Source organism: Coregonus lavaretus (assembly GCF_964263955.1).
Source record: "Coregonus lavaretus genome assembly, chromosome: 15".
NCBI lineage: Eukaryota > Metazoa > Chordata > Actinopteri > Salmoniformes > Salmonidae > Coregonus > Coregonus lavaretus.
The window spans coordinates 15,645,405-15,671,929 of NC_140002.1; the positions used below are offsets into that span (position 1 = coordinate 15,645,405).

The following is a 26,525-nucleotide window of genomic DNA, read 5'->3' on the forward strand; positions in this document are numbered from 1 at the left end:
ATGTTTTGAACTCTCTTTCTTATTAACTAATTTACCACATGGGGATATCACCAGGCAGGCCAAAACTCCATCCCACCAAAACAGACTGAAATTTCAGGTTGTCTATTCAAACAGCTCTTACACTAAAAGGGCATTATCATCATTTTCACAATTTCACAGTATTATTCCAACCTCAGTGTGGAAATATAAAACACAGGAAAACCACGTTTTTGACTGCACTGGGCCTTTAACATGGCATAAGTCATAGCAAAATGTGTATAATTGCAGGAAATTAGCTTTAAAACAGCAAACATTTCTCTCCACCTCATGGCAAGATAGGTAAAATTGCAGGAAATTAGCTGTAAAACTGAAGAAAAAAGTATCTGTCCCATGGCAAAATGAGTAGGATTGCATGACAATGTTAAACTGCAACATTTTCTCTATGCCTCTTGGTAAAATGTATAAGATTGCAGGAGCGCAACTTTACAAATGTAATTTTTCTCTCAGCTGTCAAGTGGATGGGCAACTAAAATGTTTTGCCCCGAGGTTGGGACCCCCCAACCAAATCTCATTTAGGGCCCCCAAAAGGCTAGGGCCAGCACTGTGGCTTGCATAGGCTATATAAATGCACTGCTAGTAGATGATTGACACATTTAATAGCCTGGAGTGTGAACATGGATGCTATGAGTCATGGGCGGTATATTTAGTCCACATGCCTTTATCCACACCACCAAAACACTTGAGTCATACCCACCAATTTCACCTGTTAAAGGTCTGAACAATATAGTACGCAATCTGTAGTAGGCAGTCTATAGCATCTGCATCCAAACACTTGGCCCACAGGTGATTTTATTTGGCCCCCCAAGTTTCCTGAGCAACATTTTTTTTGATGTTATTTTAAATGTTTTATTGTTGGAGATAAAATACTAAAAACACCAGCAAATCAGCTCCAAGTGATTTACAATGTTGGAGATATGTTCCAAAGTATTCCCACGCATATTAGAGTGATACGGTAGATCGTATACAAATGTAAGCAATGTTTGACATTATTATGTTTTAGTCAAATCGTATATATGTTTGAGCTTCTTGCGGTCAATTTGCAGGCAATCAATTATTTGTAATTATGTTCTGGCCCCCTGAAAAAATCGTCCCGCTACTGAATCTAGTTGATGATCCCTGACCTAGAGCACGTACAGCGACTCTGAGGGGATGGTGTAGAATAATCACTAAAACTCTTGTAGCCTAGACCCAATCCCAAGAAAGTCCGCATCTGTTGGAACGAGATAATCACGCACTTGTCTTGTTTGTACGCTCTTCTGCGCATTTGGCACCGGTGGTTAAAGTTGTATCACGTAATCTCAAACGAAATACCTGATTTGTGTTTGCTCTGCGTGCTGTCCACAACTGCGACCGTTAATTTTCCGTGAATGTGAAATTACAAGTGTGAACTGTCATCATCAATAAGCAGCTGGACCATTTGGAAAGGAAGCGCACATATTTCCATTCTGCGAGCTGCAGAACAGAATAGATCAGCCTGCAGATATATTTTTGAGTGCGCGGTATGGATAGCTATACTCCTGCATAGGCTATGCTGCACCTGGAAAGAAGATTTGGATTACCAGATGAACTGTAGGCTATTAACTAACCCGCGCTCGCTCCACCAGACAAAATACGCATTTGCCTTTTAAAACAACGGACGCATTGTGTGTCACGACAAGCAGTGGGATTTATAAACCGAAGATGGGTGTTTGTGGATATTTTGCCGTGTCTTGGAAGTGCCTGGTGGTTCTGTCTTTCAGGCTGCTGTTTCTTGTCCCCGCAGGTTTGCCTGTCCACAGTCAAGGGGATTCCCAAACCGATAATAAAGTAATGGACAATATTACCGTCAGGCAAGGCGAGACCGTCTTTCTCAGGTAAAACCCTTTCTCATTATTCTTACACTGTCACTGCTTGCGAATGGTTTAAAACAGTTATATTACCTCTATATGAGTCCAACGTTGCTTTGATAATTGAAAGTACAGGAAAAGTGGTTTATGTCAGGTTAAATTATACGATTCTAAGTGTATGGTAATTTACGCGTCATGTGCATTTTGTCATTGAGGGGGATTCAAGAGGATTAGCCTATGCCAGACTATGAAGCAATAGTCCCAGCAGTTAAAATTAACTCCAAATGATTGTTGTGTAACGTGTTGAACTAAGGTGCTTATGGTGGAAGAAGACAATGGATATGGTTCATGAACTACGGAGCACCACAGTGATGTAAACATCCTACTGGGCAAAAGACTGGTTGAATCAAAGTTGTTTCACGTCATTTCAACCAAACAATTCCATATGATGACGTTGAATCAACGTGAAAAACGGATTGGATATGCAAAAAGTCATCAATGTATGGGAATTTCGTATTTTTCACCCAACTTGTAACCTAAATCCAATGACAGGGTGAATTTCTTAGGTTGAATTCACGTTAGTTGACAACTCAACAAAATCTAAATCAAAACTAGACACTGAACTGATGTCTGTGCCTAGTGGGATGGGGTATGAACTGGACTATATTAGACACTGGGGAATAGAGAAACGAGGTGTGCAGTTAGATTTTGCACATTAACATATTATGTGATATTGGACATGCATACTGTAAATGGATGAGACTAGACACTTGTTAGTCCTATGACCAGATCTTGAAAAATCTAAACCTACCTGTGCTCAAGGTGTAGGCTACCTTGGTCATAGAGCCCCACAGTGGAGGTGTCATAATACCCATAAAACCTAGTGGTCAAACAGGGAAATGGTTCCAATCATTTTTCCCATAGGGGATTTTAGAAACACTTACAATTTGGGAAACACTGTGTTTCGTGTAGGCTTACCCTGGTGTGACGTTTTGATAAATATATAATTTATCAATATATTTGGCTGTATTTACTCTCAGATTCGAAAATGCTAATTAGCATCAAAGTAGACATCATGCAAAACTACAAGTCAATGCACGTCATCTCTAGATGACACCTTTGCTAACAGGTATTGTGTCAATTTAAAACTTGCACAAGACAGTTCACAGAATTGTCCATTTAAAGTAATGTTGCCAATTTTTTTATTGCTATATTTAGTTAACATTAGATAGTTAATCCTGATTCTTACCTTTGCCTTGAATCGGCAGTCTCGTCCAGATCATCATGACATTTGTAGTTCCTTATGATAGCTAAATTTTTTTGTTAAATTTTTTTTTGAATATATATAAATACAGGCGAATATATTGATAAAAGTCACCTTGTCCTAGAGAGATTTGCATTGTTATCAAAACGTCCCGCCAGGATAAGCCTACACGAAACACAGCCCTTATTTTAAGTGTTTCTAAAATCCCCTATGGGGAAAATGAATGGTGGAAGAATGTTTGGAATGTTTGACCGTTAGGTTTTGGGGATATTATGACTCATACTTTGGTGCTCTATTGCAGACATAAATAACATATAGTCCACCATTTCTCTTTTGATGTCACTTGCATTTTAAAACCATTTTTGAAGTTGTGCAGTTTATGACTTGTTTAGCCATTTATGACCTGAATTGACTGAGGTCAACCTGCCCTAAAATTTGCTGACATAACCTCATTGTTGATCATACTCATTGAATTCAAAATGAATTTACATAGGGCATTTTATTATATCTAAAATTAACTATTTCAATCACCTGTGGTGGCTGCATATGCGCATATATACATTTATATTTTTTTTATCCAATTATCACATGAAACTGAAACGAATAGGGGCTTGATTGCACAATGCACACAGATACATTGATAAACTTGTCTGATATAGTATGACACTTTTATAGTTCAATGGAACCTGAACACATTTTCAATTCAGTTTGGTTACAATAGGGCTTGATTGAAGCTGTATGTCCACCGTCCAGCTATTTAGCCCCATATTGTCTATGCAACATCCTGCTGCCCTGGTAATATGTATCCAATGAAACTCAATACGACACTCACAACTCGCCAATCACTTGCCTTTCAGAGGTGTCTCCATACGTACACAGTAGCTGTGTCATGACAATGCTTTTATAAATAGATTATTTTCAGCACTTCTCTGGGCAACAGGATTCCAATCGGATTCATATACTCTCTTAAGGACAGTAATCAGAGCTATCTGTATGAATCCTCAGGATATTTTAGGTTTCAAAGCATACACTCTGAAATGGAATGTAATATCAGCATTGGAACTAATAGGACAAGCTGTGTGGACATCTGAAAAGGGAGTTGCCATGTTTGGAATGAGTTTTAGGTGAGGACAGGGGGTGTGGGCTTACATTATGAAATGATTCAAATATAACAAAAATAAATAGTTTTATATACTTCAAAGTGCAAGTTATTAACTTGAGGTCACAGTCATGGTCACCTCCAGTAAACAGTGATACTAACAATTAATGTGCTGTATTACCTGGATACAGTATGGAAACTGCATTTCTAGTAGTATCTTTTGTGTGGGAGGAAATATCCTTCAATCACACTATTCCCTGGGGTGATCCTACACTATTTGAATTATTCTTGCTTCATACTCAACTCTTTGAAAACATTTACATTGTTTGGTGTTCATGACACCATGTTTGTTCAATTAGACACAACAGAAGAGATGTTAGTTCCTTGTGTTGGTTTAGTTGTAACAATGGACACAATTGTCTCTTATTCCCTTCAGTAGAAAATCTGAATGGGTTGTGTATGAATGGGCCACTGTAGATCTGACTACAGTTTGTGACTGGAGTAGTGCAGTTATTGTTGTTCTCACTGAGTTAGCACAATGCTATGCTTACCTCAGCAGGCATCAGCAACTCTTATATTGAAACCCTACCTATGCTCTCCCAGTTCAGGGAGAAACTATTGTTAGCTGTTTTTGTTGGTTTAACGTCCGACCTCTGTAATTGTAATATATGTGGACACTTACCAGTTGCAAATGTTTTTCAGCCCTCAATTTGTAGAGATCCTGTCTCACAGGATTTGTTTGCATGCTGTTAACCTACATATTGATTATGTGGGTGGTTTTGTGAATACATATCTTAACTAGGTCCCAGGAGGATATACTTCTACTTACAGTGCCTTCAGAAAGTTTTCACACCCCTTGTCTTTTTCCAAATTGTGGTGTGTTACAAGGTGAGATTAAAATGGATTTAATTGTACATAAAAAATCTACGATCTACACAAAATACTCTAATGTCAAAGTGGAAGAAAAATTCTAACATTTGTAAAACGTTTATAAAAAAAATAAAACACTAATATATCTTCATTACATAAGTATTCAACCCCCTGAGTCAGTACATATTAGAATCATATTTGGCAGCGATTACAGCTGTGAGTGTTTCTGGGCAAGTCTCTAGGAGCTTTGTACATCTGAATTGTAAAATATTTGCAATTTTTTCAAAAAAAAAGTATTTATGCTCTGTCAAGTTGGTTGTTGATCCTTTTAGACATCCATTCTGATGTCTTCCATAGATTTTCAAGCCGATTTTTAAGTCAAAACTGTAACTAGGCCACTCAGGAACATTCAATGTCATCTTGGTAAGCAACTCCCAGTGTATATTTGGCCTTGCGTTTTAGGTTATTGTCCTGGTGAAAGGTGAATTTGTCTCCCAGTGTCTGTTGGAACGCAGACTGAACCAGGTTTTCCTCTAATATTTTGCCTGTGCTTAACTCTATTCTGTTTCTTTTTATCCAAAAAAAACCCTCCTTAGTCATTGCCAATGACAAGCATACTCATAACATGATGCAGCCACCACCATGCTTGAAAATATGAAGAGTGGTACTCATGTTGTGTTGGACTTGCCACAAACATAATGCTTTGTGTTCAGGACATTAATTTTTTATTTTTTTCAGTTTTACTTTAGTGCCTTATTGCAAACAGGATGCATGTTTTGGAATATTTTTATTTTGTACAGGCTTCCTTCTTTTCACGCTGTCATTTAGGTTAGTATTGTGGAGTAACTACAATGTTGTTGATCCATCCTCCATCCTCTGTTTTCTCCTATCACAGCCATTCAACTCTGTAACTGTTTTAAAGTCACATGGTGAAATCCTTCCTCTCCGGCAACTGAGTTGAGAAGGACACCTGTATCTTTGTAGTGACTGGTTGTATTGATACAGCATCCAAAGTGTGATTAATAACTACACCATGCTCAAAGGGATATTCGATGTCTGCTTTTTTTATTTTTACACATCTACCAATAGGTGCCCTTCTTTACAAGGCATTGGAAAACCTCCCTGGTCTTTGTGGTTAAATCTGTCTTTGAAATTCACTGCTCGACTAAGGGACCTTACAGATACAGTGCATTCGGAAAGTATTCTGACCCATTGACTTTTTCCACATTTTGTTACGTTACAGCGTTATTCTAAAATGGATTTAAAAAAAAAAATATATATATATATATATCCTCATAAATGTACACACAATACCCCATAATGACAAAACAAAAAACAGGTTTTTAGATATTTTTGCAAATGTAAAAAAATAAAAAAATAAAGATATCACATTTACATAAGTATTCAGACCCTTTACTCAGTACTTTTTGAAGCACCTTTGGCAGCGATTACAGCCTGAAGTCTTCTTGGGTATGACGGTACAAGCTTGGCACACCTGTCAGGTTAGATGGGGGGCGTCGCTGCTCAGCTATTTCCAGGTCTCTCCAGAGATGTTAGGTCGGGTTCAAGTCTCTCGGGCTCTGGTTGGGCCACTCAAGGACATTCAGAGACTTGTCCCGAAGCCACTCCTGCGTTGTCTTGGCTGTGTGCTTAGGGTCATTGTCCTGTTGGAAGGTGAACCTTCGCCCCAGTCTGAGGTCCCGGGCACTCTGGAGCAGGTTTTCATCAAGGATCTCTTTGTACTTTGCTCCATTCATCTTTCCCTAGATCCTGACTAGTCTCCCAGTCCTTGCCACTGAAAAACATCCCCACAGCATGATGCTGCCACCACCATGCTTCACCGTAGGGATGGTGCCAGGTCTCCTCCAGACATGACACTTGGCATTCAGGCCAAAGAGTTCAGTCTTGGTTTCATCAGACCAGAAAAGGTTGTTTCTCATGGTCTGAGAGTATTTTAGGTGCCTTTTGGCAAACTCCAAGCGGGCTGTCATGTGACTTTTACTGAGGAGTGGCTTCTGTCTGGGCACCCTACCATAAAGGCCTGATTGGTGGAGTGCTGCAGTGATGGTTGTCCTTCTGGAAGGTTCTCATATCTCCACAGAGGAACTCTAGAGCTCTGTCAGAGTGACCATCAGGTTCACCTCACTGACCAATGCCCTTCTCCCCTGATTGCTCAGTTTGGCCGGGCGGCCAGCTCTAGGAAGAGTCTTGTTGGTTCCAAACTTCTTCCATTTAAGAATGATGGAGGCCACTGTGTTCTTGGGGACCTTCAATGTTGCAGACATTTTTTGGTACCCTTCCCCAGATCTGTGCCTCGACACAATCTTGTCTCAGAGCTCTACGGACAATTCCTTCGACCTCATGGCTTGGTTTTATCTTTGACATGCACTGTCAACTGTGGGACCTTTTTTATATAGACAGGTGTGTGCCTTTCCAAATCATGTCCAATCAATTTAATTTACCACAGGTGGACTCCAATGAAGTTGTATAAACATCTCAAGGATGATCAATGGAAACAGGAGGCACCTGAGCTTAATTTCGAGTCTCGTAGCAAAGGGTCTGAATACTTATGTAAATAAGGTATTTCTGTTTTTTATTTTTAATACATTTGCAAAGAATTCTAAAAACCTGTTTTCGCTTTGTCATTATGGGGTATTGTGTGTAGATTGATAAAATACAATTGTTTCGTTATCAATTTTAGAATAAGTCTGTAACGTAACAAAATGTGGAAAAAGTCAAGCGGTCTAAATACTTTCCGAATGCACTGTAATTGTATGTGTGGGTTACAGAGATGAGGTAGTTATTAAAACATTATGTTAAACACTATTATTGCACACAGAGTCAGTCCATGCAACTTATTATGTGACTTGTTAAGGACATTTTTACTCCTGAACTTATTTAGGCTTGCCATAACAAAGGGCTTGAATACTTATTGACTCAAGACATTTCAGCTTTTCATTTTTAATGAATTTGTTAAAAATTCTAAAAACATAATTCCACTTTGACATTATGGGGTATTGTTTGTATCCAGTGATACAAAATCAAAATGTAATCCATTTAAAATTCAGGCTGTAACAGAACAAAATGTGGAAAAAGTCAAGGGGTTGAATACTTTCTAAAGGCACAGTATCTGTATAAGTCAGCAAGAGTGTAAATACATACAGTATTTTTTGCAGAAAACCTTTCTCTCATTTGGTGGAGGGGAAATCTACACAACACTTTGCCTCAAACTCTCTGATACAATCTTTCTTCAGCAATGGTGCTTGTCCGTCCCATGTTTGTCAGCTAATGTATCTGCTCTCCTTATCGCTGTCAATACGATTCGAAGCTACTGGACTGAATCAAATCTACACACATTTTCAGAGCAGAGGCGCACCGCTCACTTAATTTTAACTTTAAACAAGACCGGCTGCTGCATGCCGATCAAGCTGGGAGTTTTCTCCCTCGTCCTCATTTTGAATGCAGCACTAGAGAAGTGTTCGAATGACTCTGGGAGATGTGTATGTTCAAAGATGACCAGTTTACCTGCCTGATGTATGCACATGTGCGATACCACGTGAATGATGAGACATTTTTGAGTTTCGTCAACCTACCTGTAATTTGACAGTACTGAAGTTGGTGATTAGCGCCCAGCGGTGAATGTCACCATGGCGACCGGGGTGGACTGAGGGTCTTCTGAGCTTCTTATCTTCATGGACAGATGAGTCTAGTCCCACAGTCATGTGATCTCTCTATGTGGTGGTATTATCATTCTCACCTTGCTGAACAGCTAGCGTTAGCCACATTATTTAGGTCGGCATAAGCACATGCGTAAGTAAACTTGCTAGTGAGGAATAAACATGAGCCTTTATATGCTAACTAGCCAAGATATTTGTCTACTACATAATATAGTGCAGTGTCTGCACTGTGCTATGTCTTTAAATTGAAATGTTTTACCATATTGGCTCAGTTGATGTTCAATCTAAGATTCGGCACATCATTTTAGCCATGTTTTTCTTGTACAACAGCCTCTGTCAACCAGTGACCTCATTACTACAATGTAACCCTCAAATGATTGTGGTAGTTTAGCTCGGAGTCTGTTAGCCCTGCTGCCACCAGATGGTGCTACTATTCCTTACATCTTTTGTCATTTGCCATTAGCGTCCTACATAAAAATAATTCCTATGATTAACAGTGTTAAATATTGTTAATAATACTGTGAAAACAATTCACATTTGCCGTTATGACGAGGTTGGTAGAAACGTGACAATTGTTTTGGGAAATCTGTTGCAGCTCAAGTCTACTAAAATACCCACAATACAATGCTCTTTCTCTCTGGGCGGGCTGGATACACACAATAATACCAAAGTCAATATTAGCATGTGATGTAGCTAACTAGCTGTAAAATCGCTAAAACAAACTGAATATCAATTTAGGAGTCTATCTCACCGAGTTCAACTTGCAGTTAATCTCTGCCCAGAGTGAGAGCAGTGTACGTTTCTTTCCCATAGAGATCCTTATGAGGAGATGGCAAACTCCATTAGAATCGTAACTCCGCCCATTGTGTACGTTGCCCATGCGTTGTCAATGGGCTGCGCGGTGCATTCTAGGCGATACTGGGACAAGGAGAGCTCTCCTTCAAGGAGTGAATAGGAGTCAATTGGGCGCTAGCTCCAAAAACTGAACATTAGCATGAATTTCGTGAACAAGAAGTACAACATTGCAAATGTTTTCGAGGGTTTGAGATAATTCACTTGTTCTCTGTAATATCGTATAGCTTTGGAATTGTGACATTATGTATTTTGAAGAAAATAGGCAGCTTTCTCGACTCATACCCTGACTTTGAGAAGGGATTGTGTGATGATTAGCTTAGCAACCGCGTGACGCAGCATGACAACGTGACTGCAATGGGTCCATAGTCAATTAGGTGGGGCTTTTCTCCATTCATTGCACAATGGAATTCCGATCTCCTCCTTTCTGTAATATCGCTGTTTACCTCTGACACACAGGGTCAAACGGGGTTGAATAATTTGGTACACTGTTTAGATTGACCTTATCTAAGCGAAATATATACTTTGTCATGATATGAATGGATGGATGTGTTCTAGACACGTATGCCCATATGATCTATTGGCCGATCTGGAGTGCAGGTCATTGTTTTAAAAGCGTTATGAAATGTGATAGGGGATAACACACTCCAGTCGAGAATTATGTAGCGATGATACGTTCCTACATGATTTCCTGATTTTCACAGACGGACCACTTAGAAGTTAAATCATGGGGAAATGTTTTATTTTACCTACTGATAGAACATAGGCTTTCACCAAATTGACAGGAGTTTCATGATTTTTATTGGATTATTCCTTTAAGCTGCACAGCCGGCAAGACACTTGTGTCCCCCGGAGACCGGCTTGTACATAAAACATCCTCCGTTCAGGCTCCAAAGGCATTGTTTCCTCTTTAACTAGCTGGAAAGAAACAGGGAAAATATGTGACCCGTTTCAAGAAACTAGGAGTATGTCGCACGCCACAACTTCACAGGAGAGGCATTTGAACGTTATAAAAAAACTTTAACGTGCCTTAATAACAAACTTGTGTGCCATCTGTAAATACGAATAAAATAGTTAAATAATGAGCCTAGTTGGTTTTAATAGGGAAAAATACAGGAACCTTCCCGCTAGCCATGATTGGCTGAGATAATGGATGGGCTGGACATGCCGAGAGATGAGTTCGGATTGGTCTGACATGTAGCATGCGTCTGTCTATAACATGAGCTTCTAAGTATTTGTAGATAATCCTGTCTACCGCTGCTTTTTTGAAAGATATCATGAAGAACTGAAAAAGTTTTGCTACTGCTCTCAACATTGCTACCCTGAAGTTAATAGCGCTATCGACAAAGTTCAGTGGGAAAACGTTGTGATGGATGATCGTGCAATGCTGACTCTCTCTGACTCTGAAAATGAATCAGACAATGAGGAAATCGCCGATTTTAGGTAGAAAAATGTTCATTGAACCAGACATTTTAGAGTCTTCTGATGACAATGGTGGGGAAGAAACAGTGTCGTTGTCACGGAAGAAGTTGACTGAGTTTTGAAATCAGTGGAATGTCCGGTGGAAGCAGAGAGATGATTGCCAAATGCGGAGAGAGTCCAAAAAGAGAACACAGAAAGAAGGCTGTTGTATAAAATACCTGTCTCCGGATTACATCTTCAAACTAAGGGCAACCATGACAGAGGGAGAAGCATTCATCCATGTACACGGGTAAGAGTCTAGCTACATTTTCAGATACTATACGTTTCTAATTTTGTCAAAGTTGTTTTAATTACAAGTTAAAGCGTACTGTTAGCTAGCTAGGTAACGTTAGCTGGCTGGCTCGCTAGCTAACGTTACGTGTATGATCTGTGTAGGAGCTCTAGAAAGGTTCCCGAGTTGGAATTCTGAGTTGGATGACCGTTCAAATAGATTTTTCCCAGTCTGAGTCCCCCCCCCCCCCGGTACCATTTACACCTTCTGTATCCTGTGCACGTGACAAATAAACATAGATTTGATTTGATTTGATATAGTGTGTGTTTACCAGAGACGGTAATGTGAAGAACAACATGACCTGCACCAAATTGTATTTGGAGGATAAAGTTTATTTTTACTACTACTTTTTGCTACTACTTTCACCACTTTTAGTCTTGAAATCTTTGGTTGTTTACTACACTGTAAATCCTTAAAGAGATGGGTGGGGCTCAGGCTGAAGAAGGTGTTAACGATGCTGAATGGGTGTAGACAAAGAAGAGCTCTCCAGTAGGTGTACCAAAACATTTACGGGCCATTTTCTCAAAAGTGGGGTTACAAGTTTATCAACTTTAAAAGCAGAATTACTTTCTCATTGTTCCTCAACTGCAGTGTATGATATACCATTTTCTAGCTCGGAGTCTCTAATTATATCCAATGTAAAAAACACCATTCCAGATTTTGCTACATAGGACCAAATCCAGGTGGTGGGTCACATATGCATACTGTCTTAATAAAACTTTGCTAGAGTGGCTAATGCTACCTCCTGATGTTGCAGTGCGCATCTGGAAGTAGTCTGAAAATAGTGGTCGAAATTTGTTTTATTAAGACACTCATCTTTCTCCTGATTTATTGTATAATTGATGTTCATTGATGTCGATTTCCATTTAAAACACTAGATGTAGCAAATGTTTTGTGTTTACAGACTAGGTATCGTATCTGTTAGTGCAGAGTAATTAGTTGGTGCATATAACTCCTCACAATTTCAACATGGAGATTTATCTTGCCATTCCATGTTACAGTCAGTTGTTCAAGCCCTCTTCAAAGAGATATTCAATTTATCCCCAAATTTAACCCCTAGGCCAAGATTGTGATGTGATAATTTGATTTCACACAGGGATGTTAAGGATTCTCTTTTTAATTCTATTTCTCCCACACCTTGCTCATCTAGTCTAGCATCTATCATCTACCACGATTTCAGGCGTTGTCCTCAATTTGCAATTAACCCAATGCTGGCATCTGTAGACCAAGATAGGTCTGGAAATGTGGTCAAAGAAGACTCAGGGGAGACAAGGGAAAGAGTAGCAGAGTGCATGTGGAAGGAAATGGATACTCAAGTCAATAAACGATAACGTTTTGAGAAGCCATTACACAAATGAATGGCGCAGTGTCGCTGTACATGAAAATCATTCACGTTTCTCATCCGGCTTACCATTGATAAGGTGAACCTGGTCTTTTTTTGCTAAGGCCTTATCAAAGACGAAGCGAGGAGAGGGAGTGCTGTCCGTCTGCCATGGGGTGTGTCATTGAGACAGTTGTTCGTCAAACTATTTCTGTCCCCAATGTCAGGGGGCTAATGGCTTTGTGCTGCAATTCGCATGGTCTGGCTGGGAAACCGAAAAGCTCAATATCAAACATAGGGCATTGAACTTACCACAGATCCTTAGCTAAGGGGCCCTGGCATGCAGTAAGCTCTGGCATTAACCCACTGCAGCCGATAAACACTGTCAACCACTTGTTATCCCTGCAGAGAGAATGCTAATCACAAAATAAACAATCCTAGACTTCGACAAAGGTTCCCCCCAGGGGATGGAATTTGCGGTCGAACATGATTTTGTTTGTGTAATTTCCAGGCCGTGGACAGAATATTATCACTGTCAGAATTGGCTATCTACCTTGCTATACCTTTCTACAAGGCTTATTCCAATCTGACACAGCCACAGGACCCATTTGGCCCGGTCCCTAATGAAACGGGCCAGTTTTGCTGACAGCAGTTTTATCGTCTGAATAAATTGTGTGTTTTTTTCCCAGACTCGTGTCTTTCCTTTCCCTTAAAAGCTCAGGGAAGGCTGAATTGTGCTATCGAAACAAACAGGTGAATGTGCCAAATCATATAAACCTGCAAAATTGCCAATCTTCAACAGAGAAAGAGGTAGACACAGTCCACTGGCATTGGATTTGATTGTATTGTCTCCGGCATATGCACTGGAACCAGCTTGGCCTACATTCACCAGCAGCTTTTTTTTGTTGATGGAAATAATCTCGTATCTCCTGTGGATTACATGAGTGGGGATTCACTAAACTGAGGAACAGGGGCGGTACGCAGTCTATGATTTAGTCTTTCCGTTTTTTTTTCACTCTGTCTCACTCCCCTGCTTTGAAGCCATTTTAAGGCCTCTTGTATGCCATTCAAGAAACTACCAAGACACTGTAATGAAGTGTGGGAGATTGAATAAATCCCCTTTGTGCAGATTCTTGTTTGGCTATCCAAGAAATGTTATAGGATTATGTAGGTTGATACTGTGAGAACAGAACTGCTAAGCAAACCCTGAAGCACAGGAAAACTGTGATAACACAGACATATTATTGTACTGTAATTTGTTAGTCATTTGTTACCATTATCACATCGCTGATCGCTCCAAATAAAGAAGTCATAAGAATGGCCAAGCCTGCTCTTATTTGCAGTGACACAGGCTTATTCAAGCAAAGTAAAAACGATGTTTAAAGTAGCAGTAGCTTTTGGCTAATGGCTACACAGTAGCGGTGCATGGGTAAAATCACTGGGGAAGCCAAGCCAGGAAAAGAAAGCCATATTACAACCTGTGTGTTGTGCTAATTGCGTTGTTTGCTATAACCTGTTAGTTCATATCCCTTGCGACCGTGATATATAGGCTTAAGGCCGAGACAATTAGAAGAAACACTGGCAGAATAAATTCAACCACACCTTTTGTTTCATCACAAAACCGGAGAGCAACATCTGTCTAGTGAAGTCCACAAAGCATATTGCATGTAACAAACAGTTACATGACCTACAGCATGGTCAAGCAAGTGAATGTTTCTGACATTTTCTGACTAATAAACCACAGAGAGTTACCGCAAAGAAAACAGGAGCTGCCTCCACTATTTCAGCACCATTTCAAGATCATCAAATCACTTATGCTTAGTCTAATACAGTGACAACGAAAATATACCAAAAACAATTCAGTCCAATCAACGTAAACTAAATATAATGTAGCTGTCCATGGTTCTGATTTATCTCTCTGTGTGTGTGTGTGTGTGTGTGCACAGAAAAAACATGTAGAAAAAAACATGTTCACTCACCCTACCAATGTTGACAAAACGGTCTATATCTCTGTCATACAGTACACACTTTTAGTTTTTGTTGTCCTAGGCTATCTGGCTAAAACGCTTGCTCGCTAGCCTAACTTCCTTTCAGGGGCATTGATGAGCCAGCTAGTTAACATTAGCCTACTACAGCTAGCTACATAGTGAACTTTCATCCTCTTAGGCCAGGGGCACAATTCATTTATGGTTGGATCAGAATCGCCATTATAATCATTGGCCAGGAGGGAGAATTAAGTACAATCACAAGTCCAAATCCCTATCTCTATCCATGGCTAATTTAGGAAAGGGCCAATTTTAGCTAGCTAGCCACCGGAGGACAACATCACAACGAGATGCAACAATTCAAGTTTTATTCTGTCAATGACGTTTTGCTCTAGATGTGATGTGATTGGTGTGAAGCCAAATCCAAACTGGCTTCACTTGTGGTGCGCCAGGACCCATTCACAGTTGAGCTCACTCAGTTTAGCTCAATGCTGATTGGCTATTATTTTATACTTTTTTTATCAAGGGTGGCCAAATGCTTGCTGGCTTCCCTTGCATTCAATGCTATAGGCGGCAACAATGTCATAATCTTTTTAACCAGACAGTATCAGATAAATGGATGACACATACAGAGACAAAGGGGTGCTGTTTTGCTCGCTCGGATGCTCTCTCCAGTGAGATACATTCAGCCTCTTGTGAATTTAAGGAAAATTATGAAACACAGAGAGACGAAGATTAATTGATATGTTTTTGGGGAAGCCTGGCTTCCCTTGGCATCCATGAATACACGCCACTGTGGCTACATCTCCTTTTTATGTGGTCTTCGGTCATCTGCTCTCTGCCAGTCATATCACTCAGGCTAACTCTGTGGAGAACTAACCATGAACCTGCTACAGCAGCATACAGTCAGCATTTCCTCAGGTAAGGCTTCAGCTTTGCTGCATTATTGAGGTAAACTGTGGTAGACTTGTCTGGCCCAGGTGCAGAGTTCAGAGAGCATGTGCAGAGCTGTGGCGTTAGCCATGGCTAAGTAGGCTATGCTGAAGCCTTGCCCAGGTATTATCTAGCTAGCATGAAGCGTGGAGAGGAAAAGGATAATGTGCTTAAGGGGCATGCGGCTCCACCTCCCCTTCAGCGCGAGGATATATCAATACTGAAAGACATACAGAGTGTGCTGCATACACGCACACACTTTCACTGTGTATTTACCAACATGGAGATTAGCAGCAAAGGATGTACGCTATTTGTACTCAGACTGAGAGACAGACAGATGGATGCATTCTGACTAACGCATACACAGTGAAGACCTACACACACACAAACACAGAAATCGACTGCAAACAAACATACCCAAAGTGCATTGAAGTTTATAGCCGTGGTTGGAAAGTTGTTTCTTCATACATAATTAAGTGGCTTTATGGATTGAAGTTCTCACACTTCATTCATACTGATGTTCACATTTATATTACACGCCATTCACCGCACACACTCACATCCACAACTACAGCTTAATCGCTGTTGGATGTCATGGCAAAGATTTAGTTCATCAAAATTAGCCTTACTTGACATTCACTTGAGTGCGTGGACTCCCAGGGTATGTCTTTATATTTAGTGCAGAGGCCCGTGTCAGAATTTTTCCAAACGCGAGCCAACTTGCGAGAGAAATACCAGCGCCTCGCTGCTTATTGGTCTGGGGAGGCTCCCCTACCATTAACAGAACTGAGGAGTGATGTTAGCTATCCTTCTCTGGGATAAGATAGAAACAGATGGTATTTAAGACATGATCTCTTACCAAATGGCACTGCTGGATTTAAGGCATGGGGTTAGGCTGGAATTTTCTATAGCTCGAATATCACCTACTGCTCAGACTAGTCACTCAGCACTGAGCGGTTCAATAAAAGTCATATACGATTCTGTCGCTTCCCTATACCATGAATACAATAATTAATACATCATATAATTAATAGTGCCTTTCTACTGGTTTTAGGATTGAAAATACAGTATCTGAAACATACAGTATCTGCCAGTTCTTTAAAGACAACTTTCTACGAAATATTTTGATTAGCAAAAATAAAATGCATGAACATATTTTTTGCAATCATTCGTATTCATAAGAAATTTTTGTTGGTTGGTATATTGTCAATTTTTCCCGTCATAGTGTGTTTTGAGGTCCCTAAGTAGGGTGCCTGGTGATGTAACATATTTATGCCCCAGTGTACTGAACCCAATTTGATATCTGGGCCAAATACTTGGCTTGAATGTGTTAAAGGCAAAAAAAGCCTGTATTTCAATATACTGCCACTGCATTGCCCCATATTGCAAATATACTGCAGTAGTCTACCACTGATTATAGAGTACATTATGATGACATGTTTGCAGAGTGTTTGTCAATGGATTTGACAATGGTGCATGCCATTAACAATACACATATTTACATTTATATTGAAGGCTAGATTGAAAGAAATCTAAGGCCATCGATTGATTACACAAACAGCTATTCTGTTTGATACTCTTTATTGGCAGCACACAAAGAGCTATCGTGAAGGAGCATCGCAAATGACATGCAGAACTTAATGACAAATTTCAGGCAGTGTGGTCTCTGCAATTTTCATTATATGGCATAAAACACATCACTACACATTTTGATAGAAGTACTGCGACGTAGGCAATTTTTCAGATTTATAATTGATATTGTGAGCCAGATGCATAACAGCATACATCTCAAATAGACTTCCATGTGCCTCAGTACCAGTCTATTCCACAGAGGACTTCAGGCATATGGTGGATGTCTCTGTCGGTGACTTCTCCCATAGTGCAGTATGATCCACCACAGTTACATGCTGGGCTGATTGCAAGGTGTGTCCCTTCAGCCCTGAAAAGGTGCAGGGCACAGTTAGACAACCTGTCAGTGTCAATGGAGAGAAAGCACGTCCCTGATGTCTGTTCCTGTCCATCACTCTCAAGGTGTGTGTGTGTGTGTGTGGATAGTAACTTATGCCATAAACAGACATGTCATAACAGCAACCACCTTTCTTCTCTCCCTTTTTCTGCTCGAAGTTGAGTTAGTAACTAATTACTGCTAGAAGCTTTTCATTTTCTATTCCAATTAAATGTGAAATCTGTAAGATGTTGTTTTTGATAACTTGAAGCTATGAAATTGCATATTAACTATCATTATCATAAAACACTTATAAACAACAGGTATATTTTAGAGATACCATTATCTACTCCTCAATCTCCAATGTTTGTGCAAAAGCTGGATTTCATGTTGATGATATGGTAAACCAGTTGTACTTTTCAAAAACCAAATGTAAATCTCAGAAGCTTAGATTATTAGTGAATAGTGGGAAATATTTAGCACCTATACTGCATGTATGGAGTATGTGGCTCCTTCACACAAAACTGTGACTACCACTCCACTGTGATGGGTTCAACGGACATGTATTGACTCCCCCTGAGCAAATTGGCCCCTCCGATCAAAGTACCGTTGTCTTTTTGTGGAGTCAAGTGTCTTTTAAGTCCCCGGGATGCAGGGGAAAATGGGGGGAGTTGACAAGCAGACTAATCAATCTGGAGAAATGTCCACATCACAGAGACCCCCAAGGCTTGCACGGAGAACAGGAGCATGTGATGCTGATGGATACGGCCGGGTTCTTCTAATCAGCCGGGTCTCCACGAGTGACGCCTACCGTGCTCTCCCATGTTCCCCTCTGATAAAAGCATCCTTTGTTCCCTAATCAATGAAGAAACAGAGAGAGCTACGCAAGGATGCCAGATCTGCAAGCTCTGCATGATTTTAAGGGGGGGAAAGGACAAGGTTTCCCTCCCCTTCATGATCATCTCCTGTTTGCGTTGATGGCAGGATGACATCCACATGAACTTAAAACCTTGGAATGGCTTTGATATGATGCAGGGCAGGAATTGTGTTCCAACTAAATGGTTGGAGAAAAAACAAAAAAACAATGTTCTCTTATCTGCTGCCAGAATTTCTGATGAATTCAAGCACACCTGTGGTGGTGGTAGACTTTATCCCCCTTCAACAGTGAAGGTCCAATGCAGCTGTTTTTTTTTATCTCTATCAAATCATTTCTGGGTAACAATGAAGTACCTTACTGTGATTGTTTTCAATTAAAAGGATCAAAAAGAAACAAAAATAGCTTCTTAGCAAGAGCAATTTCTTAAGCAAGAATTTTGCTAGGACTGTCTGGGAGTGGTCTGAGTGGGGAGGGGAAAACTGAAAACTAGCTGTTATTGGCAGAGATGTTTGGAACTCTTTCTTATTGGTCTATTAACTAATTTACCACCTGGTGATGTCACCAGGCAGGCCCAAACTACATCCCTCCAAAACAGGCTGAAATTTCAGGTGGTCTTTTCAAACAGCTCTTAAACTAAAAGGGCATTCTCATCATTCTCACAATTTCGCAGTATTATTCCACCCTCATAGTGTGGCAATATATATAAAATACAGAAATTTAGTTTTTGACTGCACTGGGCCATTAAGCTAATCCAAACATGGGTTCATTTGGGACTGTCATGATGAGATGTAATTATCTCTACTTTGAATTTGTCCGGTTTAATCTTTTGGTTATTTTTGTGCCTATCTGGGAAGTCAAAAACACTAAGCCACATTGATAACTATTTTCATATTTGGAAAATATATCATCTCCTATAGGGTGTTCTGTAGGTTAACCCAGTTTTGACTTCCATTCCTGGATCCAAGGGCACAAAAGGTTTGAACTTTTAAGAGTTCATTTAAAGATCCCCTCGTTTCAGGGAAAATAAGGTTACTGTTAATTAAACTAGTTTGTCTTCTCCTGTCACCTTGTTCACTCCCATAATAATGCCGGTAGAACATAGTTACCTGGGCAACATTAACTTCCAAGGGTTTTATTAATGCATGTAATATAGTGCTTTGGTAACTGCTGGTCACTATTGTAGTTATTGCTTTCAAATATTTCCTGTAATATATCTCGATGATACTTTGTGCACCTCCATCAAAACAAAACAAATCTGGCGTATGAACATGTATTAAGACGGACTGCCAAACCCATAAAAAACAATTACAAGCATCCCAGTCAGAGACATCAACTTGGCTTAGCACCATTTCGGCAACTAACAACTCAACTCCATTTTAGCTGTAATAAGTTTTGAGCGGAGTAGTTTTTTAACCAAAGCCTCGGGGAGTGTTACGGCCAGGTCGGCCAACAATAAAACATTGCAGAGAAGCAGTGTGGTTCAGCCAGCTCTCTGCTGCACCTTGGGAGCCTCCTGGAGAGTGTTTGTGTATTCTGCTGAGGTAGGCCAGGAGTTGCGCTCTCTCTCTCTGTTGTTCTCTAACTACTCTTGAGCCAGCTGCCCCACTACATGTTTCATTATCTAAATGTTGGCTGAGCAGCAGGGAATGTTACTCTGTATAATTTGGGATCCGCCACCCCGCTCTCACCTCTTGTCCTTACCACCTCGGCTGCATCTCAATATTTATGAGACAGCGTATGCTTACCTTTGTGGTGATTTTTGTTTTGTTTTGATACATACATACAGGAGGACAGGGTCTGCTCATGTTTGATATATACATACAGGAGGACAGGGTCTGCTCATGTTTGTATCGGTCTATTCATCAATCAGAAAGTAATTCCAGCCAGCGACTCCTGGCCGCATGTAAATGCGATCGATTCGCTGGGAAATTAATTATCACAGATAGGAAGCATCCAGTGTGCAGGCTGACTGGCAGGAACATGGCATCCCCATGTTGGCCTCTGCTTCGTCGCATCTCGAAGGTTAAGTGTAGCTACATGCCGACTGTCCGGTTGGCTGTTGCACATGGCTAGCTTCATCATTACAGCCCGCGCACTCTTGACGTTTCCATTATTTCTCATCATGTAACAGGGCCTTATTCAATAGTGAGACGTGGATAAGTGTGTCACTCGGAGTGTTGGCAATGTTACGAATACTAGCAAGCACAAAATGAATTCTGTGTGTTCTTTTAAGGGCGGCAATAGCCGTTACAGCTGACCATGTAGTTGTTGCTTTCTCCCTGAAAAATCCTGCACTAGCTTGAAAGATGAGAGGTCTCATTGATTACATAGAATCACAGCAAAAATCATATCACAGAAGAACATTCTTAAAAGCCCTAAAGTTAACTGTATATGCCATGTCTCTAGCGGCAGCTCTCCTTACTTAAGACTGAAATAAGAACCATTCTTAATAATATTGTTTTTTTTAAATTCTCACACTTCTTGTTGTCCAGGCTACTTTGTCCTTGAACTCGTATTCAATCATTCAGTGTTTGCAATACCTACTTGCAACACAGGGATTATTGTTTGCCATTGAATGACCTCCATAATGTAATGGCTCGCGCCTGGAATAAAAACCTTGCCTCAAGGGGCTTAAATCCTCTGTGGTGGATAACTGCAAACAGTTATCAAGGAAAAACACATCTGTTAAATAACCACTGGGAACCTTTAAAGGATTATAGAAGCACATGGTAGTAATCTGTATTATTACGGTCATCGTCGAGAGGAGAAATAATGTGAGTGTGTGCGCGCGCACTTACCAAGCAGTCTCCAGCATTGGTTTGGCAAATGAGTGACAGGAGATCAATGCATACAGTGCTTCAAGGATGACCCACATACAGTACACTAAGCCAATTACTGCATGGGCTCTTTTCAGCTATCTGGGAGGGGGGAGGGGAGAACTCTTAAAGGAATTAATTGTGTTTTTTACTTTTCCTCACATTTATGGGGCTCAAACTAGAGATACAAAAATTGGGTGATACCCAAACAGCAACAGCAGGTGTCTGAGTTATGTTCAGTGTCACCAATGCCTTGCTGTAACTCCACACTAAATATGCTGCTGACAATGAATACATTTTAAAGTCAAATGACATCAAACGCACAAATGTTTGCGGACCCGGCATGTTCACAATTTGAGGTTGAACGCACATCTGGCCACTGCAAACATTAGCCTTAATTAACCAATAACGGTGTACCCAGATCAAATTAAATATTGAACACAAGGACAAAAAGACCAGCAAAGACTGAGCTTTCCTGTTTTGGAGTTTTTCATTACAAAACTGTATTAAAGATGCGTTGTAAAGCTTTTGTATAATTTCAGCTAGGAGTTTTGAAAGTAGCTCTCAAGCCAAAATGGGTTCTCAAAAATGTTGCACTATTGTGTACAACGTCATCCATTTCATATGATATGTAATGTCCTGCAATTTATTGTATTTTTGTTACGAATTTCTAAGTGCTTAAGATCCCGTTCAATGTCTTTTAATTTGTAGACTGTTATATATATTTGTTTTGTCTCTTGATACATTGCCATCTTTGTGTAGACCATGAGCAGATATGTTGGCCAATGAAATAGCAGACTGTTATGAATCCTGGCTTTGACTCCCGAGAGCTTTTGGTTGTTGAAGCAGAGGTCGTCTAAATATGATGAATTACCCTGATGGTAAATGTGTCAACATTACTTTTACAATTTTGTTTTCTCCTCAGAATTAACCATGCATCTCATGACGAATATACATTCGGAAGTGCTTTTCAACCTTATTTTTATTGGTTGATTTTGTCTTACCTATATGTATTATCCCTTTAGGGGTTTATTTTTACAACTCAAAGGGTGAGGCTATTGTCAAGCAATATACTATCTCTCCCAATTCTTGTAGGGAAGTATATGCATACTGTGACATGCAACAAACTGACACAAAGGTAGTACACTGAAAGCAGGTAACTGAATTTGATACCAGCATGAAACACCTATGTGAGGATTGTGTGCTATCCTATTGTAATAGATGTCTATGGTTTGGGCCCTCTTGACCGATCCAACATGACCATGGAAACTATACTTGTTTCCACAGAGCCTGAAGAGACATTCTTTGTCAGTCCGTGCCATTGCGGCACCGCGGTGCATTGGGAAGAAAGACTGGAAGATTAATGGAAATGTCCTAATCTTTTTTCCCACCTAATTGGAAAAGCAGAAGGTATCACTTCTAATAAAGTATTATAATGCCAGGCTCCGCCATCAGCCGTCTACCTGGTGACCTCCCTCAGTCTTCATCAATTGCACTGTGGTTAATGCTAACAGCTAGCACCAGTCATCACTACTAAAATAATCTCGACCCCATACTGTCGCATCCCCTTTCATCTGCCTTGTTTGTCAGCATTGGCAGCATGTCGTTAGAGGAGCAAAAAGACGACACCTGATGACCAGCAGTGGCTGCCTATTACAGTCATTTGCTCTATGGGATACAAATGGCCATCTGTTTTGGCGTGCAGTCAGGTATGTTCCAGCATGCCACTTCTCTACTCACAGTGGTGGCCATCAGTGGCGTGTGGCAGGCTGGAGCTGCCTTTTGTCCTCCACAGGAAGCTCAAAATGCCAATTCAGCCGGGGGGCGTGTGTGGGGAGCGTCGGCACCAGATCAAACCCCCGCCACGGACACATTTACTGTATCAAACCCAATGCACATCAAAAGCTGGAACGACATAAAAACGTCCTATATGTACCACAACCACATATATAGATGTAGTATTTATCTGTGGAGTATAAATAGAGTGTTACAGAGGCCCCTTTTACAACACCAGAACCCAGTATCTGAGATGAACCCAGAAGATGACTGGGAAAGGAAAATACCCCCGACGGACATGTGTACAGTACCAAACACAATGCTCATCAAAAGCTGGAACGACATGAAACGTCCTATAAGCCTACATCCCACTACCACATAATGTACGATTTATTTGTAGGGTATAAATAAATACAGTAATGGAGGCCCCCTTTACGACATCAGAAATCAGTATTTCTCTAAAAGAAAACAGCTGATAAATGAGAAGGTATAAAATTATCCATCTTTCTCAAGTTCACGTGACACTTGTTAATATTTTCTCACAGCCTAATGAGGCATAGCGAGGAATAGCAATGAGGTGCTTTCACATTGACAAAAGAATATGAGACGATTGTGCTGTTTAGCAAGTGAAGAGCGGCTAATCTTTTATTAATTTGGTGCGTTTTCGGGCAAGATCACTTTGTTGAAATTGCATACTGTAGGTGCTCAATTGTGTCAATTATTATCTTGTCTGCTTTACTTTCTGTCTGCCATTTGATACAATTAATAAAATCTGTCCCAGTCGAGAGAAAGAAAGAGGGAGACTGCGTTAGTACGGAATTGTAAGAAGTGTCTTTATCTTGGTCAGCCTTCTGCAATCCCAATACAGTGTGTAATCCATCCATACATCCATCCACCCACCCACCCACCCATCCATCCATCATATACAGGGCCTTCAGAAAGTATTCATACGCCTTGACTTATTCCACATTTTGTTGTGTTACAGCCTGAATTCAAAATTGATAAAAAAGAAGATTTCACCCATCTACACACAATACCCCATAATAACAAAGTGAAAACATGTTTTTAGACATTTTTGCAAATGTATTGAAAATGAAGTACAGAAATATCTTATTTACATAAGTATTCACACCCCTGAGTGAATACTTTTTAAAAGCACATTTGGCAGCGATTACAGCTGTGAGTCTTTCTGGGTAAGTCTCTAAGAGCTTTACACACCTGGATTGTGCAACATTTGCCCATTATTCTTTTCAAAATTCTTCAAGCTCTGTCAAATTGGTTGTTGATCATTGCTAGAAAACCATTTTCAGGTCTTGCCATATTTTAAAGTAGATTTAAGTCAAAACTGTAGGAATGCCACTCGGGAACATTCACTGGCTTCTTGGTAAGCAACTCCAGTGTAGATTTGACCTTGTGTTTTAGGTTATTGTCCTGCTGAAAGGTGAATTGATCTCCCAGTGTCTGTGGAAAGCAGACTGAAACCAGGTTTTTCTCTAGGATTTTGCCTGTGCTTAGCTCCATTCCGTTAATTTTTTACCCTGAAAAACTCCCCAGTCCAAACATAACACTTTGTATTCATGAAAAAAGGTGAATTGCTTTGACACATTTTTTGCAGTATTATTTTAGTGCCTTGTTGCAAACAGGATGCATGTTTTGGGAATATTTTTATTATGTACAGGCTTGCTTCCTTCTTTTCACTCTGCAAATTAGGATAGTATTGTGGATTAACTACAATGTTGTTGATCCATCCTCAGTTTTCTCCTATCACAGCCATTTAAACTCTGTAACTGTTTTAAAGTCACCATTGGCCTCATGGTGAAATCCCTGAGCGGTTTCCTTCCTCTTCGGCAACTTAGTTAGGAAGGATGCCTGTATCTTTGTAGTGACTGGGTTTATTGATACACCATCCAAAGTGTAATTAATAACTTCACCATGCTCAAAGGGATATTCAATATTTGCTTTTATTTAATTTTTTACCCATCTACCAATAGGTGCACTTCTTTGCGAGGCATTGCAAAACCTCCCTGGCTTTGTGGTTGAATCTGTGTTTGGAAATTCACTGCTCGACTGAGGGACCTTACAGATACTGTAATTGTATGTGTGGGGTACGGAGATGAGGTAATTCAAAAATCATGTTAAACACCATTATTGCACACAGTGTGAGTCCATGCAACTTATTATGTGACTTGTTAAGCACATTTTTACTCCTGAACTTATTTTACTCCTGAATCTTAATTTAATCAATTTTAAATGCAGGCTTTAACTCAACAAAATGTGGAAAAAGTCAAGGGGTTTGAAGACTTTCTGAAAGCACTGTAAACCTTTATAAAATCTTATGACCATCCATTCATAATATAAATCTTAATTAAGGCTTATTACTAGTGTTTTATGTGTAACAGTGCATTCTGTTTTGACCCAACGGGGGCTTGAACACACAACCTTCTACACAACATCACACGCCACTCAAAGCCAACAGTCTTGGTGAATGGTGAAGTCATCATTGTACTCCATCTAATAAACTATGGGCGAGTTTAACATCCAATACATATGCAAAAGCAGTATAGATCATTATTGTACTTGCTGTAGGCATCCATAATAGCTCATGCCTTCTTTCAACAATGTACAGTATAAATGCACTACATTCATAAAACATTTCACATGGGTTGTTCATAGGATATGAAAAAACTATGGCAGACTAACCAACCAGGCTAGCACTCTGGAAGGCAATAGTCCTGGCTTGAATGCCCCCAACATATCCAGGGTTTTCAGAAAATGTTATTGCATAATACATTGTACCAATCTTCAATGTGAAAGGGGACATGTGATGCCGTTTGCCCCAAATCATAGATACACTCTGCCTCCTCTCAACTTCTCTTTGGTTGCGTGATGGAATAGGCACTCAAGTGTATAGCAGGGAAATTGCCCCACTCGACTGCCAGCGAGTGCAGTGCTGAAAGAAACCACCTCATGTATCCAGTCAGAAAAGCCTTCCTCATAGTAGCCTGAGCATCTAGTAGGGGACGTCAAATTAATTTTCCTAGCATGCTAGCAGATACCCATAGACTTCCAGTCATTGTGCTAATGCTAGTTAGCAATTGCGCTAGCGCTGCTGTAGTCAGCAACTTCCTTCAAACCACACTCAGAAACACAAAAATGGTATCCACGAGTTCATCTGACTCTGGGGGAAGTAGATAAAGGGCCTCATTACCAAAATCCTGAAGTTTCCCTTTAAATGTTACATGCTAATGTTCATTTCATGTTACCCACATGCGATACTTGACCAAACCTATTGAACAAACTCTGCTTGACTCCTGCATGGGATGGAATAATATAATTTCTCTAGCAAAGTTTCCTTTATCGCAACAACAGAGACAAGAATATTCTAGAATATTATATTTTACCTCACATATTTTAAGTAAGGATTCAACCCATAATAGATAGCACAATAGCCAGTTGGAGACTGGCATTGTACAGTACAGTAGCTATAGCTTC

General features: G+C 40.1%; 1 protein-coding gene across 1 annotated transcript in view; it reads left to right on the forward strand.

The window, feature by feature from the left end:
* Positions 1-1,719: 1,719 nt before the first annotated feature.
* Positions 1,720-26,525, forward strand: part of LOC311142859 (opioid-binding protein/cell adhesion molecule-like) — a gene marked incomplete at both ends in the record, with an annotated part of 148,196 nt that continues 123,390 nt past the window's right edge. Inside the window, one exon of the mRNA XM_084178557.1 lies at positions 1,720-1,892. Coding sequence (XP_084034683.1) covers positions 1,720-1,892 — 173 coding nt within the window. The remainder of the gene's footprint in view (positions 1,893-26,525) is intronic.